General features: G+C 47.1%; 1 protein-coding gene across 2 annotated transcripts in view; it reads left to right on the top strand.

Annotated features, from left to right (window-relative positions):
• Positions 1–17,070, top strand: part of LOC105467456 (solute carrier family 18 member A2) — a 39,345-nt gene that overhangs the window by 11,424 nt on the left and 10,851 nt on the right. For both annotated transcript variants that reach the window (XM_011717077.2, XM_011717074.3), the window contains 10 exons: positions 895–953; positions 1,532–1,615; positions 1,889–1,981; positions 2,737–2,826; positions 2,940–2,983; positions 3,058–3,118; positions 5,299–5,394; positions 14,958–15,036; positions 15,209–15,260; positions 15,909–15,972. In XM_011717077.2, the coding sequence (XP_011715379.1) occupies positions 895–953; positions 1,532–1,615; positions 1,889–1,981; positions 2,737–2,826; positions 2,940–2,983; positions 3,058–3,118; positions 5,299–5,394; positions 14,958–15,036; positions 15,209–15,260; positions 15,909–15,972 (722 nt within the window). The remainder of the gene's footprint in view (positions 1–894; positions 954–1,531; positions 1,616–1,888; positions 1,982–2,736; positions 2,827–2,939; positions 2,984–3,057; positions 3,119–5,298; positions 5,395–14,957; positions 15,037–15,208; positions 15,261–15,908; positions 15,973–17,070) is intronic.

Below are 17,070 nucleotides of genomic sequence, written 5' to 3'. Positions count from 1 at the left end.
CCTCTCAAGGCAGAGGGGCTGGGAAGCTGCCGGTACCCTCATGCCCCACCCACAGAGCAGGGACCCAGCTGTCTGCTTGATTCAGCAGAAACAGAGGACAAAGAAGGAAGAGAATGAGGGAGGAGATGACATTTCTTAGGCACCTTCTATGCTGTAGGCACTGGTGTTAACAGTTTAACATCCATATCTCTTTCCGTACTCTAGTCCTGGGAGGTGGGCGGTGGTCTCTCCGAGGGGCTGAGAGGAGACCTCCCTAGATTAAGTGGCAGGGTCACGTGTCCAGCCAGACATGGCATAGGGAAATGCCAGGGTCTTTCCACCGGCCCTGTTGAGCTGGCGCCAGAGCCCTAGGTGAGCAGTGGTCTTGCGGAACAATTTGGAGTTTGAAATTTTGCACAGAAAATGAGACTTTGTCTTTGTAGGTTGGCCTCATGGGGTCAACAGGAAGGAAGATCTTAACATCTTGCTTCCTAATGCCTCTTAGACATACTGCAGTCTGCCAGTTGAATCACTTGATGGCCTTTTACCCGAATCATTTGATTGCAGTGGCTCCTTTGGGAGAGCTCTAGCAAAGACTATAATTAAAGGAATCATTTTTTAAAAATGACAGAAATAGGGGCCGTGTATTTTGGATGTGTTCTGGGTTACTTGCCAATATTGTGTTAACATTTATTCCAGAGAAATTTCTGTTCACGGTGGCAGTCCATAAATGTATTCACGTTCTAAGACAAATACAAAAAGGTCACATAGGAAGCACCGAGTATATGAATTTTCAGAAAAGTCCACCAAACACTTATCTGTCTAATCCCAAAGGGTAGCCAGGAGAAAATCAATATAAAGCCTTAAAAAAATAGCCTGCAGTCACCAGATTTGTGTGATGTTTGTGTTTTGCAGAATTGGCTATCCAATTCCCATATTTGCGGGATTCTGCATTATGTTTGTCTCAACAATTAGTAAGTGTCTGGTGTTTTCCTTCTGAGTGTGGGTCTCATCAGGGTGGGCATGGATGCCCATGAGCCGGGAATTAAGAATACAACCTGGGGACGGGGTGCGATTGGCTCATGCCTGTAATCCCAGCACTTTGGGAGGCGGAGGCGGGCGGATCACCTGAGGTCAGGACTTAGAGACAAGCCTGGCCAACATGGCAAAACCCCGTCTGTACTAAAAATACAAAAAGTAGCTGGGTGTGGTGGCATGCACCTATAGTCCCAGCTACTGGGGAGGCTGAGGCAGGAGAATCACTTGAACCCAGAAGACGGAGGTTGTAGTGAGCCGAGATTGCACCACTGCACTGCAGCCTGGGCGACAGAGCAAGACTCCGTCTCAAAAAAAAGAATATGGCCTGGGAGGTTTGTGTACTGGCAACAATTGCAGAAAGAAATTGATAGAGAGCTTTTTATGGAACAAAAGCACAAGGTGGCTAACATGCAAATGCTCCACCGGGTTAAGGGGGGCTCCTGAAATGTCCCTGTTTGGGACGGTTGCGTCCTAGTAGCACTGATGTGCGGTCTTGGACCCCTTCTCTCGGCAGTGTTTGCCTTCTCCAGCAGCTATGCCTTCCTGCTGATCGCCAGGTCGCTGCAGGGCATCGGCTCGTCCTGCTCCTCTGTGGCTGGTAGGTGTGGAATGCCTGAGTGAGTTCGTGAGGGGCCCCTTGAAGAGTGAGCTGGACTCATTCAGGGAATTCAGGTATTGGTGGTGGTTGGAGTGCTGGGGATTCTTGGAGAAGGTACCCACTTTCCTCTTGGGTTTTGCTTGGTCTTACATTTTAGTGAATCTGACAGGTTTGGGAAGATCACAAGGCTGGCTGGAGAGGGAAGGCAAGTCACGCATTATTCTTTTGCTGTTCCCCGGAGCTGGCCTGTTGACCATTTCTTTCCATGTGTAGGGATGGGCATGCTTGCCAGCGTCTACACAGATGATGAAGAGAGAGGCAACGTCATGGGAATCGCCTTGGGAGGCCTGGCCATGGGGGTCTTAGGTGGGTAAGGCCCCTGTGTAGGCGAACTGGCAAGAGGGGCCTGCCTGGTGCTGGACAGCGGCAGTCCTCATCCCATGACCCTGTCGAAATTTGCACTGACACAGAAATTCCCTTTTTATTTCTTCCTTTCCTGCTTTCATGAAGACTTTGAAAAATGGTAGGAAGAGCCCTGAGCTGGGGGTGGAGGGGATCAGGATTACCGCTACCTCTGCCCCAAACCTCCCTGGGCGCAGATGGAAAACCAAAGGTTGAACAGGATGGTCTGCCAGACCCTTTCCTCGGGAACATTCAGTGAGTTGTAATCAGGGAGAACTTGCCTTCTGGGTCTGCCTCCCCCACCTGCCCTGGCTGACTTCCCAGACCAGGGGGCAAACATCTTCCCTGAGAGGGATTCAGAGCCTTTCCCTTCCTCTCCCGATTGCCTGCGCTGTATGAGGAGTGAAGTCCCTGTTTACACATTTTCTTGTGCAGAAAGAGTGCGGTGGAAGCCTCCCAGCCCTGGGCCTGGATCTTGTTTCTCTCGGGCCTTTGCTTTCAGGGTGACCTTTATAGACTCTTGCCCATTTCTTAGGAAAAGTCACTTGGAGGAAGTTACCAAGACAACTGAACTCTAACTGAACAGAACAATAGGGCAGACACCCCAAAACCTTATTGGAACAAAGTAGAGAGAGAAACACAAGAGTCAAATAGATGGTTCTAGTACGGGCAGAGGGCGTGTGTCCCAGGGGCGGTGTCCCCACTTTCTCTCCCTGCAGTGGGCCCCCCCTTCGGGAGTGTGCTGTATGAGTTTGTGGGGAAGACGGCTCCGTTCCTGGTGCTGGCTGCCTTGGTGCTCTTGGATGGAGGTGAGTGAGTCCATGTGGGCACCTTGCCGTGACCTTGGCATCCGTGCCGGCACGCGCTTGGGCCACACCTGCTTTCTGAAGAGGGGCTTGTCTTTTTTATTTTTATTTTTTAGCTATTCAGCTCTTTGTGCTCCAGCCGTCCCGGGTGCAGCCAGAGGTGAGCGGCCGGGAATGAGGGCCCTGGGGGAGGAGGCATGGTGATGCTTCTGACGTGTGTTTTTTTCTTGACAGAGTCAGAAGGGGACACCCCTAACCACGCTGCTGAAGGACCCGTACATCCTCATTGCTGCAGGTGGGGCTCTGTGGATTTTCTCCGTCAGGGCAATGCGAGGTGATGGCCGCATGCTGGAGGCAGGGGTGGATGGCCGGGGCTGATTTTCGTTTTGCTGCTAGAAATGTTGGGCCATAGAAAAACAGAAAAGGCAAAGAGGCTACAAGTCAAAGGAAATGGTTTTCTTCCACCATTGCTTTCTGACACTCAGCCAAGGCCCTTTTTGTCTTATTTGGGGAAAATCGAAATGGTGTATGCTGGGCTCTGCAGAGCTGCCTGGCTCCCCCGGGATGCCTGGCTGGGTTTGTTTGGAGCTAAGCTTGCCTACTGTGTTTGCATCATTGTTTGACCTTGAACTTTCTGGAAGGAGTCCTTGGCCTCATGGCAAGGGTCCCAGGTGGGCAGTCTGACTCACCTTGGTGTATATGAATAGAAACTTACAGCAGAGCCCCTCAGGGACCAGAGGGGCTCCCTTCTAGCAGAGAGCATCCCTGCCGAGCAAGCAGGGAGGCCGCTCAAACACCCTTTGGCTAAAGGACATGCTTCAGCCTAGAGGGGCTAAAAGAAAGCACTGGGGTTTTGTGACTCTTGGGAAGGATAATGGTCTGCATCTATCCAAGGGACTGTTCCCCAAGACTGTCCCAGTGGCAGGAGGCTGCCTGCTTTGGCAGGCCCTGGGCTGCCTAACCAGGGACCAGCCTTGTGAAGGTGCTGCTGGGCCTGAGTACCGAGGTAAGCAGACCCTTGGGGTCAGGCCAGGAGAAGGTCTGGCCGCATGCTGACATGTTGGTTTCCGGGGCAGCCTGCACTATAGCACTGGACCCAGTTAGGGTTAGATGTGTCTAAGCAGGGCTCCCTAACACAGGTAGGCTGGATGGTGCCTGGGAGAACTGGGCACCAGTAGTTAAGTTCAGCCTTTGTCAACCCTCAGGCTGGTTGTGTTTAACCCTTCTGCTGCTGGATTTGATTAGGGCAGCAGGTATGTAACCCTGGCCAAGACTATCATGCTTGTTGGCCAAAGGGATATGGAGCTGGCATGGTGACTTCTTCATGCAGTGAAGTCTGCAAGATGCAGGGGCATCCCAGAGCTCAGATGCTTCTGGAACCCTGGCATCCAAGGTAGGGACGAGGAGGTATGGTAAGGGATGGGGGCTCCAGAAATGTGACTCCCTGAACCTTGGGCACATCTGGGCAGGGCTTTGCAGCCCGGGCCTGTCCTGTCTTGGGCTTCGCTGGAACCTCACTGTCTAGTCCTTGCTCACAGGAGACACGAAGATGCTACGCAGCACTCCTGGACTGTCACCGACACTTCCAGGCAGCCTCGACTGGGGGAGGGAGTTGAGAGCCAAACTCCCTCCCCCAGTGTGTGGGAGGGGAGTCCTGCCATCGATACGCTCTGCCTTTAAATGTCACATCGAATGAACAGATCTTTCTTCATTATATGTGCACCTTCATCACGATTGCACAATATTCTTTGAATTTGTTGTAGCAAATTAGAGGTTCCAAGAGGCACAACACAGGAAGTTCCCAGAACGATGGAGAACAGTTCTATGGGTCTTTTTCCAGATAGTTCTATATTTACAAAGGGTTCTGGTTAACAGAGTGATCACGAATATTTGTGTAGATACCATTATATACAGCTGACTTTTGAAAAATCCCCCGATGGCATGCCTATACTGAATGCACCTGATCCTGCTTCGAAAAATCCCCTGACAGCATGCCTGGACTGAATCCACCTGATCTTGCTTGGATTTTCTGGCATTTCAGGGTATCATTAGAAATGCCCATGTTTATTGCACAGTAAAACACAGATGTGAGAGCCTCAGGTTGCCCTTAGACTGTGTGTGGTCTGGAAGTGGCCTGGCTGCTGGGTGGCCCCAAGCAAGCTACTTCATTAATAAACTGTGCTCCCTTTCTTCATTGATAAAACCATAATTGGGTAGGTTAAACCAAAGGATCTCTAGGGCTGCCTCCAGTCCAAACTTTGCCTCTGGGATTCTAGCTGTTTTAAATAAGGATGACGACGATGATGATGATAATTATGATTAACAGCCTTTGCTGTCCTCTTGATATGCGATTTATCCTTTACTTAATGGAAGTAGGAGTTGCGGTTATCTGAGCTGTAGGTGCATGGAGTCTAACTGTGTCTGGAAACAAGAGAGGAGGCAGAAGCCACTACAAAGCCCTTCCCTCCCTTACAGGCTCCATCTGCTTTGCAAACATGGGCATCGCCATGCTGGAGCCGGCCCTGCCCATCTGGATGATGGAGACCATGTGTTCCCGAAAGTGGCAGCTGGGTAAGGACTGGGGTGGGCTCTTCTGATTCAAAAGTGTTTGTCCCCAGGGCATCCCTGCTGAGTTGCCCTTATGGGGATGATAAAGTGATTGCTTCTGTTTGACTCTTAATGGGGTCATTGCTTAGGGCAGCCTTGGGGTCTGTTTGTTCTCTGGTTTATCCATCATCCCTGAGGGGTGCAGAACTCACACAGACACATCAGATCTGGGCAGAAATGAGACGAAAAGTACAGTTGGCATCTTCCCCTGTTTTGGAACTGGACTAACTGTACAGCCATAAAATTTATGTGAAAAGACTAACAACAAACCAATTGTTTAAAGGATTAATTCCTAAAAAGTGTTTTTAATTTCGAAAGTAATACATGCTTATTATAACAAAATCAAAGTATGCTGATTGAGGAAGTAAAACATTTTTAAATTTCATACTCATCTTTCCCCCTCCCCCAACCCATCCCCCGTGATATTCATTGTTAACAGTTCTATGTCTTTTTCTAGATGGTTCTGTGTTTACCACCCTATTGCATGAAATGCCTAAAAATCCAACCAAGTGAATTTTGCCATTTCCATCACTGTGTGACCTCTTGTTTTTCCTTCATGCAATTTTGTGGCTGTGTTTCTATGTCAGAACACGTAGATTTACTTTTTAAAATTAGTTAAATTTTATTTTTTTATCAAAGTTACACATGTACATAATTGTAAGTCAAAGATAAAATAATTATAAGGAAAAACAGCTGTCTTTTTCCCACGCTTCTTGATCCCCAAAGCCCTTCAGATTCCATCACCTTCAACTCTTTTAGATCTTTCTTCCGCTGATGCCATTATGTCTCTTAATAATATGTGTACACCCCTGACTTTTTTTTTTTTTTTTTTGAGACAGAGTCTCACTCTGTCGCCCAGGCTGGAGTGCAGTGGCACGATCTCCACTCACTGCAACCTCCGTCTCCCGGGTTCAAGTGATTCTCCTGCCTCAGCCTCCCGAGTAGCTGGGATTACAGGGACCCGCCACCACACCTGGCTAATTACACCCCCTTTAAAAAATTTTTCCAATTTCTGACATTGTCCACCAGCTTCCTAATAGAGTAGATGGGGATTATTTAATGCCATTGCAGCGCCATATGAAAATATCAAACAACCAGCTCACACATTTTCCCACCTTCTGTCCTCCCCGAATAATTCGAATAATTGCATTACAGCTTCTTGTTAGACTGGCATTCAGCACTGACATTAGTGTGACTGGGTAATTATTGTTCACAGCTGACTGAGCTATTTAGGGGACTGTGATTAATTTCCTTTCTTTTTGCAAATTTAATTTTCCTGGAGTTAGTTGTTGCCTTGTCCTTTCATTTTCTTAATGTTTTATGTAGTGTTTATGAATATATCCACCAAAGTTTCTGGCAAAGATGAAAAGTTCTCAAATGCAGTCAAGTGTTGGCAAACCTGACCTTTCTGTGTATTGGCTCGTTTGTAGATGTCTGTCCTAGGTCTTCGGTCTAGACTTTCCTTTCCCATCACCCCAGCATCTTCTGTGCCTCTCTTCTGTTTCCCATATTCCTTGCCCTTGACTGACTTCCTCATTATTGTAGAGCACAGCCTCCCACAGCTTCCTGAGAGAGTGCGTGGCAGGTGAAGGTCTCTGAGACCCTGCATAGTTGCAGATATTTTACCCTCATCCTACACTTGGTTGAATTTGTCTGCATGTATAATTCTTAGTTGGAAATCATTTTCCTTGGGAGTTTTCAGGCCACTGTTCTGTTGTCTTCTAGCATCCAGGGTTGCTGTGGGGGAGGCCAGTGTTGCCCTCATTCCTGAGCCTCTGTAGGATCCCGAGGGACCTTTACTTCTCTAGGTTATAAAAGTCCACGTTGATGATTCGCAGTGGGGTCTGTTTTCCTCCTCTGGGCTGAATACTTGCTTAATCAGCCCTTTCACTTGGGGAACCCCATGTTACAATGCCAGGGAGACTCTTTGTAATATTACTTTCATGAATCCCCCTATTTTCTCTCCTCTTTTACTCCAGTTGGCTGAATGTTAGACTCCCTACTTTTATTCTTGTAATTTCTTGTCTTTCCCCCTTTCCATTGAGTTATTCCTCTTCATCTTTTAAACTGCCTATTGAGTTTCTAAAATTGGTGCTATCATATCTTAAATTTAAAGAGCCGTTTGTGTATACCCTGAGTGTTTGGGGGTTTTTTGGTGAGGATGTTGTTATTGCAATAACACCCTCACACCACTTTCCTGTTTCAGCCTCTTTTGTTGCCCCTGGTTGTCATGCTGCCTGGGGTCCCTGAACCATTCTGGTTAATTTCTCTAGAGAAACTGTCTCCTGCCAGGGTGAAGGCTGGAGTGCTGGGGGTCCCACTGCTCTTAACACAACCTCTCCTCCTGCTTTTGTGTTGACAGCCCCTTCTCTCAGCCCCACCTTCACAGTACCTGAAGCTTCAGTTCCTTTCTGGCTGTGAGGCACAAAGGCTCTTGCCTTTTTCTGGCCTCACCATGTGCAGATGGAAGATTCCAGCATTCTCTGTGGTGGTCTCTGCTCGCTTCTTCCTCGTACTGTCCCTTCTCCTCTCCCACACTGTTTGTCCTCAGGAAGGTTTGTCCGCGGGAGGAGGGTGGGCTGTGTGTCTAGAATTTTCTTCTATTTCTTTGCTAGCATTTAAATGGACTTTGGGGTGGGAGTGGAGAAAAACCTATAGATTCAATCTGCCGTGTTTAACTGGAAACCCTTTATTCTTTTTAATGGTTGCATATTGTTTTATTGTTAAAATAGAACAACATATAACTATTGAAATCCTGAGTCAGTCCCTATTATTGGGCATTTGGGCTCATTCTGTTGCCAGAAAAGGGGTCTCAATCCAGACCCCAAGATAAAGTTTTTGGAAATCACTCAGGAAGGAATTCAAGGCATGTCACAGAACACAGTAAAAGAGACAAGTTTATTAGTAACAACTCTGTTAGAGCAGGGCGTCTTCAGAAAGCACATCTGGACTTTCTGCTGTTGTAGGAGAGTGTCCTTGTACATTATCTTTAGGCCGTTTACTTAACCTCTAAACATCTCATGACTATGGGTCATAACTGGCAAGGAATGTGCTTTGCTAGTTGTAAGATTCAGCTGAGCTTAAAATGGCGTAACTTCTGCTTCCCTAACAGTTCCAGTTTTTGCTATTAGAAACCATATGGCAGGCTGGGTGCGGTGGCTTATGCCTGTCCCAAAGCGCTGGGATTATAGGCGTGAGCCACCGTACCCAGCCCTCACTTTAATTTATTTTTACAAATTCTTTTTTTTTTTTTTTTTTGAGACAGAGTCTCACTTTCTCGCCCAGGCTGGAGTGCAGTAGTGCGATCTCGGTTCACTGCAACCTCCGCCTCCTGGGTTCAAGCGATTCTCGTGGCCTCAGCTTCCCCAGTAGCTAGAACTATAGGTGCGTGCCACCACACCCGGCTAATTTTTGTATTTTTAGTAGATATGGGGTTTTGCCATGTTGGCCAGGGTAGTCTCAAGCTCCTGACCTCAGGTGATCCACCTGCCTTGGCCTCCCAAATTGTTGGGAATACAGGTGTGAGCCACCACGCCCAGCCACAAATTCTTTATGAGTGAAATCGAGCATGTTTTCATATGTGTATTAGCCATGTGTATTTCTTTTACTATGAATTTCTTATGAATATACTCTGCCCATTTTTCTATGGAGTTATTTGTCCTTACTGATTTTATGTGTTCTTTATGTATTAAGATAATAATCTATTACCACATGTTTTATAGATATTGCCCTCATATTGTTCTATGTCTTTTGACTTTACGGATTTTTCTTGAATGGATTTTTTTTTTTTTAGCCACTCAAATATTTATAATGCCACTAGTCAGGTTTAGCAGGCTTCCCTTTAATGTCATTGTCATATCAAGTCAAGCTCAGAAAGGCCTTTCCCATGCCAAGCTTATTTTTTTAATCGCCCATGTTTTCCCTTAATACATTTCTGATTTGTTTTTCACATTAAAATCTTGAACCTATATGGAATTTATTTTGTCCCAAGGCATGTGTAGGAACCTAGTAGTTTTGTTCCCTGTATGGCCAGCCAGTTGTCCTAGGACCATTTCTGAAGTAGTGGATCTGATTCTTCCCATTCTCATCATTTTCTCAAGGACCACAAGTTCTTGGCTCTCTTTCTGGATTCCCTCTTTCATCCCATTGATTCATTTGCCATTCCTGTTTAGTTACTGTAGCTTTAGAATGTGGTTGCATATCTGGAGGGCTAGTCCTCCCCGACACACCTTTTTCTTTAAGAATTTATTGAGAGTCCTTCCTAGAGATTTATGTTCTTTTTATAGTTCTTTCAAGGTACGTGTGGATAGCTTCAGATGGAGACTCTCAGTTCTGAATCAAGCAGACATTTTCAGTGTCCCCAACCCTTCTTCAGGTGACCTTATTCTCTCACAGGCATCCAGCCCTGGGGAAGGGTGGTGTCTTGCCAGAAGCTGCCCCCTGGCTTAGACCTTCCCTGTTCTGCCTGCCTCTCTGCAGTTGACCTGGCCTGAGTACCAGTGTCTTTGGGTTCTGCATTGAGTTGCTATGCTCTTTCATTGAACAATACCTAAAAAGTTCCAAATGGCCGGGGGAGAGGGGGTGAGGATGCAGAGAAACTGCTAATGGGGTGTGAGGTTTCTTTGTGGGATGGTGACAATGTTCTGTAATCAGATGGTGATGATGGTTGCACAACTCTGTGAATACACTAAACATCACTGAACCGTGCACTGTCAAAAGTTGAATTTTTCTTTTTTTTTTTTTTGAGATGGAGTCTCAGTCTGTTGCCCAGCCTGGAGTGCAGTGGCACGATCTCAGCTCACTGCAACCTCTGCTGCCCGGGTTCAAGCAATTCTCCTGCCTCAGCCTCCCGAGTAGCTGGGATTACAGGTGCCTGCCAGTGCACCCAGCTAATTTTGTGTTTTTAGTAGAGTCGGGGTTTCACCATCTTGGCCAGGCTGGTCTTGAACTCCTGACTTCATGATCCACCTGCCTCGGCCTCCCAAAGTGCTGGGATTATAGGCATGAGCCACTGCATCCAGCCCAAAGGCTGAATTTTTAAACCATGTGAATTGTGTCGTAAAACAAAACCCAAACCAAGCCTGATATCAGAAGAGGTATTCAGTGAAGGAGGAAGGATTCTTGGAACTAAACAAGAATGTTTCTTAGGCAGAAAATTTAGCTCTGAACTCCCTAGCAGCCAAGATAAAAGAGGAAGCCCAAAGACCTTCAGAGCTCCTAAAGAAGGCCTGCCGCTCAGCAGGAGGGGTGGACCTGGATCTGACACCGAGTCAGCAAATAGCAGATGAGAAGACACCCTCCGGCCTTGTTGCTCATACCCACGGCTGACGCTGGAGAGACCGTTTCCCAGCTTTTCTACCCTCTGGTCCTTGACGTGATATGGGTCTCTCGGTGTTTTCAGGAGGTGCCCGCTGTCCAGGTGGGGTGTGCACTGCTGAGTTGAGCTGCTGTGTTGACTTTGCGTGCACTCTTGAGCTGAGAAGCTCTTATTTGTTCATTTATTTTTAGAGATAGGGTCTCGTCCTGTCGCCCAGGCTGGAGTGCACTGGTGTAATCATGGCTCACTGTAGCCTCGACCTCCTGGGCTCAAGCTGTCCTCCTGCCTCAGCCTCCCAAAATGTGGGGATTACAGGCGTGAACTGGGTCTCTCAGTCACCTAGCTGAATTCTCATCCTCTTTGAATGTGTCCTGGCCATGTGCAGGACACTTAAGATGTTTTGTGCTCATCCTCTTCAGACAAAGCCTGAGGCTTTCTTTATAAAATCTTTAAAGTCAGCCAGAAGCTGTGGGCCATCAGGGGCAGATAGCAGAGTGCAGGCTGCCTGGATCTCATCAGATTGCTGTGTGGGGCTTATCACCGGTGCCAGACGTCCACTCAACCAGCTTGCTGCACATTTCCACCACCGAGGTTCCTCCTTTCATTGGCCCCAGAGATAGACATGTCTGTCTTCAAGAGAATCGGGTTTCTCTACCTGCCTCCTGTGTCAGCACCAGCAGGAGGGAAATACTCCATCTTCCCTAGGTCTCTGTAGCTTCCATCTCATGGCTCCCTGAGCCTGGGGATGGGCTACTGTGAGCGACGCAGTGCAGAGGACCCAGTGCTGAGGGCGGGGAGCTGCCCCTGCAGCCCAGCCTCTGGTGTTCAGGAATCTTCTGTGAGCCCACTCCAGTCCAGGGTGAAAGGGAGGCTGTTCTGCCTTTATGCTTCCCCTCACTGTTTCTGGAGAAAAACTATGATATTTGAAGTCAGGGCAAACAATCTTATTAGCTGCACGGGTGACGCAGGATTACTCTTGCCGAAGGCATTGTTTTTGGCCACATTTTTTAGGGGCAGTAAAGATGGCAGCCCACCCATCTTCCATGTGGCTGCCTTGCCAGCCTGCCCCCCCAGTTCCTCATCTGCCACTTGAGGGGAAGCCCTGGGCTTGAGTGGGTGGAGAAAGAATAATTTCATGGTGTTTTCTCTATACCTGAGTTCTAGGTCAGATGGCCTCTCCGGACACCTTGAGACTTAGGGACTTAGAGTTCGGGGTGAGGCCTACAAGCCCCCAGAGGGAAGCTGAGGCCCTGGGCACAGGCCTCAGACAAGGATGGAGCCACACTCTTGTCTTCTGGTTCTTCCAGCCCCTTTGTCTTTAGTGAGCTGTGGGGATGCGAAGCGGGATGGAGGGTAGGAAACAGGCCTGTACCAGAAGACAAGAGGGAATGCCAGCCTTCGGTGGCTGTGGGATGCGAGGACTCAGGATCCTCCTAAGCCTGCCATAGGACAGGGAAGACCATTGCCCCTATTCTGGTTCTAGGCCGAGCCCTTGGCCTTCATTCAGGGAGGGGTCATCTGGAGCTTGGAGGAAACCCAAGGACTCATTTTCACCTTCGCTTCCGGGGCTGGATGGCCAGTTCAGCTCCCCGCAGGCTTCGTGATGACCAGAGCCTCTCCCTCACTGGCTGGCCAAGGCCGTGACTGAAGCCAGGTTGTACCAAAATCACAAGGGGTGGTAGAAGCTCTCCCTTCGGTGAACTTTCTGGTGTGAGCAGAGATACGCGAAGAGCATTGCCCCGCAGAAGGGAGGGTTCCTGCCATGGCCCAGGGCACTGTTGCAGGCCAGTCCCAGCCAACACTTTTCTCACTGAGTCGGGAGAAGCCCTAGAAAGAATTCTTGCTCAGGCTGGGTGCGTGGATCATGCCTGTAATCCTAGCACTTTGGGGAGGCTGAGGCAGGTGGATCACTTGAGCCCAAGAAGCGGAGGTCGCAGTGAACCAAGATCGTGCCATTGCACTCCAGCCTAGGCAACAGAGCCACTGACATTCAGCCTCCATTGAGACTCCATCTTAAAAAACCAACAGGATCTTCCAGTACTGGAACTGTAGTCCCTCAAGGGAGTGAATGGCCACAGAGAGTGGCGTCTGCCTTCTAGATGGAGTCTGGGCCGTCTGGGTCGCCACAGACCTCTCTTCCCTCCATTTTTCATTTTCTTTCTCTGACACTGAGGCTGAATGTCAGTGGCTCTTTATCATGGTATCTGCACTGTTATTTTTGCTTGCAATTTGCTTGTTTTATTCATTTATACTTACCTGGCCCTCAGGGATTCTTATCATGAGACAAAGGTTGTCATGATATCTTACTATCCAGACTAACAGTCTCTAGAGCTGGTAGGAAGTACTACGACACAGCTTTTGAGGCCAGGTTTAAATACCATCTGCTCTGCGGAGCTTGGCCAGACGCAGTTCCAGGTCCCCAGAGCATGGCACCTGTGTTTTTGTTATGTGCCTTACTTGGCCAGGTCATAGTTTAAACGTCATCTGCTTCTTTCCTTCAAAACACTTGCGTCAGGATGAGAATCACGTTGTCATTGTCTTTGCTGCAGGCCAGTGCTGTGCTGGGCACATGGCTGTCAGTAAATGTTTGCTCAATCAGATTACACTGAACAATTATTTGACCACCATATATTGCTAAACATGACAGAAATAATTCCCTGGAAAATGAAATGAGATTGCTCTTTATTAGTGTTTCCCAGAACCCCCATGTCTAGAATGATCTGGTTTTGGATTTAGCTCATGGAGCCGTTTATTTGGAAGTCCCTGCTGTGTTGGAAGACTCAGCCTGTTTCTGGGTTTGATGGTAGACAGTCATGCTTTATCCTAAAGAGACAAGATCATACTTGCTCGTGAGTGTGTGGCCAGCTGCTGGGATGAGAAGGACCTCCAGGCCCCATGCATTTTGGGTGTAGCAGGCACTCCATCGTCTGATATCTACCTGCATGTCTCACTTATGCAGTCCTCTGACTGAGAACAAAGTAAGTTTTACTATGTGTGAGCAAGGCTTGGAATCAAGTCTAGTATATCTGATTTCAAGGAAAAAATACTAAAATCACTAGGAGTTTGAAAAGCAGTCTCTTATAAAGAGATTGTCCTGTGGTTCTAATAATGGATGAGGATCACACAGAGCTGATGTGGACAATTCTCCTGGTAGCCAAGCTGGGTCTGATATGGCTAGAACTTTCTGTTCAATGCGGAGGACATGTTCAAGGCCACTGCTGCCACCACCAGCAGGAAATCACCCTGGGCACATCAGAACCTGGGGGATGCAGGTGCCCTCTATGGGGAGAGCATTAAAACTTGGATAGGAGGCCAGGCGTGGAGGCTCATGCCTGTAATCCCAGCACTTTGGGAGGCTGAGGCTGGTGGATCACCTGAGGTCAGGAGTTTGAGACCAGCCTGGCCAACATGTTGAAACTCAGTCTCTACTAAAAATACAAAAATTAACCAGGCATGGTGGTGCGTACCTGTCATCCCAGCTACTCGGGAGGCTGAGGCAGGAGAGTCACTTGAACCTGGGAGGCAGAGGTTGCCAAGATCGTGCCACTACACTCCAGCCTGAGCGACAGAGCGAGACTCCGTCTCAAAAAAAAAAAGTCTGACTTAACCACAAAAAATGACCAGGTAGACATTTATGTTTCTGACATAGAAAAATGTTTGTAAAGCTAAGTGAAACAAGCAGGATAGAGTATAATCCCTTTTTTTAAAAAAAAATCAAAACACACATAAATATGTTTGTATATGTAAATAAACTGACAGGGGAAAATGACTGTGGTGATTAGCTGAGTAATAGATGGGGTTTGGGGTAATTTTAACTTTTTTCTTTTTGCTTATCTCATGGTTCCCTAATTCTTTCAATAACTGCGTCTTACTTCTGTCGGATGAAATCACACATAAGGTTGCAGGTGCTGAGCTCCCAGGCAGGAGCTGTTCGTATCGGCCCACGTGTGAAGCCAGAGATGGAGGCAAGATGAAGGAGTTGATAGAGAAAGGACTTTCATTTCTGGAGTGTCTCAGCGGCTTTGTGTGGAGGAGAAGCCACGTGGGTCGAGACCGGATCCGGCAGGCGCCGGATATTAGCTGCTGGGGTGTGGGCCCCGGAGCTTCATTTCATCTGCTCTAATCAACGTTGTGGTGTCTACAGTTATTAGTTTTTCTAACATATGACTGATATCAGCACTGATAAGCTCTCCTTTTCATAAATTTACAGGCGTTGCTTTCTTGCCAGCTAGTATCTCTTATCTCATTGGAACCAATATTTTTGGGATACTTGCACACAAAATGGGGAGGTAAGATGATATGAAAACAACACTCATTCTGTTATAATAATGTAGTTCTTTCCAAAAATTCTAAGTTGTTTCTGCCTTCGCTGTTACAAGTAATTGTTTTGATTTCCACTGAAAATTTGGACTGGAAAAAAATCAAATGATCATTTCTTGATGGTGCTTTTTCTTTTGATAGGTGGCTTTGTGCTCTTCTAGGAATGATAATTGTGGGAGTCAGCATTTTATGTGTGAGTAAAAGATGGCATTCGACAAGTGGGAACAATCCGTGAATAAAACTTGGGCTTTAGGCAGGAATCACCAAGAAACATTTTATGTTTGAGTTTGTTGATATTTTATTACAGCTTTCATTTTATTCTAATTTTGTATCATCTTAAAAATGTTTGGACAAGACTTTCCAAGGAGTGTATTTTCATTTTATGTCAGAAATTATTTAAAATGTTTTATTTTACATTTTATGTTTAACTTTCCCCTGCATCATCTTCAGCTTGACAGTGTCTTAAACACTTCAGGACAACCAACCTGAAACAATAGCAAAAAAAAGATGTTTTTCTAGAATAAAATCTCTTCCACCAATAGCCAATATCAGTCCCTCATGAGGCCTACTTGTTCTTGTCAAAACTTGAGGGTGGAGTAGGCTGATCATTCACATATACCGGTGACAAGTTTTTCATGGTGGCCATAAAACTTGTCTCAAGCTTTGACTTTTAAAGATTTGGAGGGTCCGGTTCTTCACAAACCCCACCCCTCTTCCTCCTCTTTTCTTCAGAAGGGAACAGGCGTACTATGCCCAGAGAAAAAACAAGTTCAGGACTTTCTGAGATGATTTAGAGTTGGAACTCTTGTTATTTTAGCGTAACATTTATTTTCTCTTACAGATTCCATTTGCGAAAAACATTTATGGACTCATAGCTCCGAACTTTGGAGTTGGTTTTGCAATTGGTAAGTCACACGAACCTTGTGCCTACATTGAAAACCACTTTTCCACTGGGAAGGGTTCTTCTTCCTCTGGTAGACTGTAGCTCCTCAACCTAAATTTCTAGAATCTTGGAAGGAGGCTGCAGGCAGCTTAGCTAAATTACAGCCTGTTAATTCTCCGTGTAAAGACATCTGCTTCTATGCACTGGTCATTTATTTCCTGAAAACCAGTATTTTTTAAAAGCTGATATTACAGAAGGAAACTGATGCTCCACTGCTGGGGCTGGGCAAACAAGTGAATCCCTTGCACAGAGCTCATTTGTGTGGACTCCTCCCTATGAGCAGGTCTTCTCACGAGACTGGGGGCAAAGGCTTCATATATATAATTTGAAGAGGTTTTAGTACAGACAAGTAGCAGACTAATGTGTTGATGACCACCTGTGCTGCAGGAATTTCCATAGGCAAGGAGATGGGCTTTTGTAATGTTAAGAACGGTAATATGTTAGGAAAAACCTTGTCACTATTTTGAGTGAATGGTATACTTTTATCTCTTATTTATAATATACCAATTGATCATGATAAAAGTAAGTGCTCAGTCCACTCCTGTAGAGGCAGGAATGTAACCTTTGAGTGGTAGTGGCACAGCACAGCTTTCACTGAGGACAGATGGTAGAAGGCTGCCGAGGCTGGGGTAGAACCCAGTATGGTACTCCAGGTCCTTCTCAGGTGACTGTTTGCCTGTCCTCTGCCTTGCCTCCCCTTGTCCTCCACTGTCTGGATGGCCCATCTTTTTGGGGAGGGTGCCTAGTCCTTTGGCAGCTCCCCTTGCCATTCTGCAGGCCTGGCAGAATGGGCCCCTGGCCTGCGTCTTTTGGTGCTTTCCTGCTTTGCTGTTTTCTGGTTCACTTGTCCCTCGCCACTAAGCACACCTGCATGCCTGACCCACCTCCTGCCGGTCACACCTGGGCCACATACTTAGACTGTGGGTGTTTCTAAGGTGGAGAATAATAGGGGGGACCAGAACACCCCAGAAGTCCAAGGAGTCTGAGAGATCATCTGGCACTGATCAGAAGTTATATGTGTGTATGTGTGTTTATGTGGGGCTGTATGTGTATATGTGTG

Source organism: Macaca nemestrina, chromosome 9 (assembly GCF_043159975.1).
Source record: "Macaca nemestrina isolate mMacNem1 chromosome 9, mMacNem.hap1, whole genome shotgun sequence".
Taxonomy (NCBI): domain Eukaryota; kingdom Metazoa; phylum Chordata; class Mammalia; order Primates; family Cercopithecidae; genus Macaca; species Macaca nemestrina.
The sequence above is the reverse complement of the archived record's forward strand: the minus strand, read 5'-3'. Positions and strand labels throughout refer to the sequence as shown.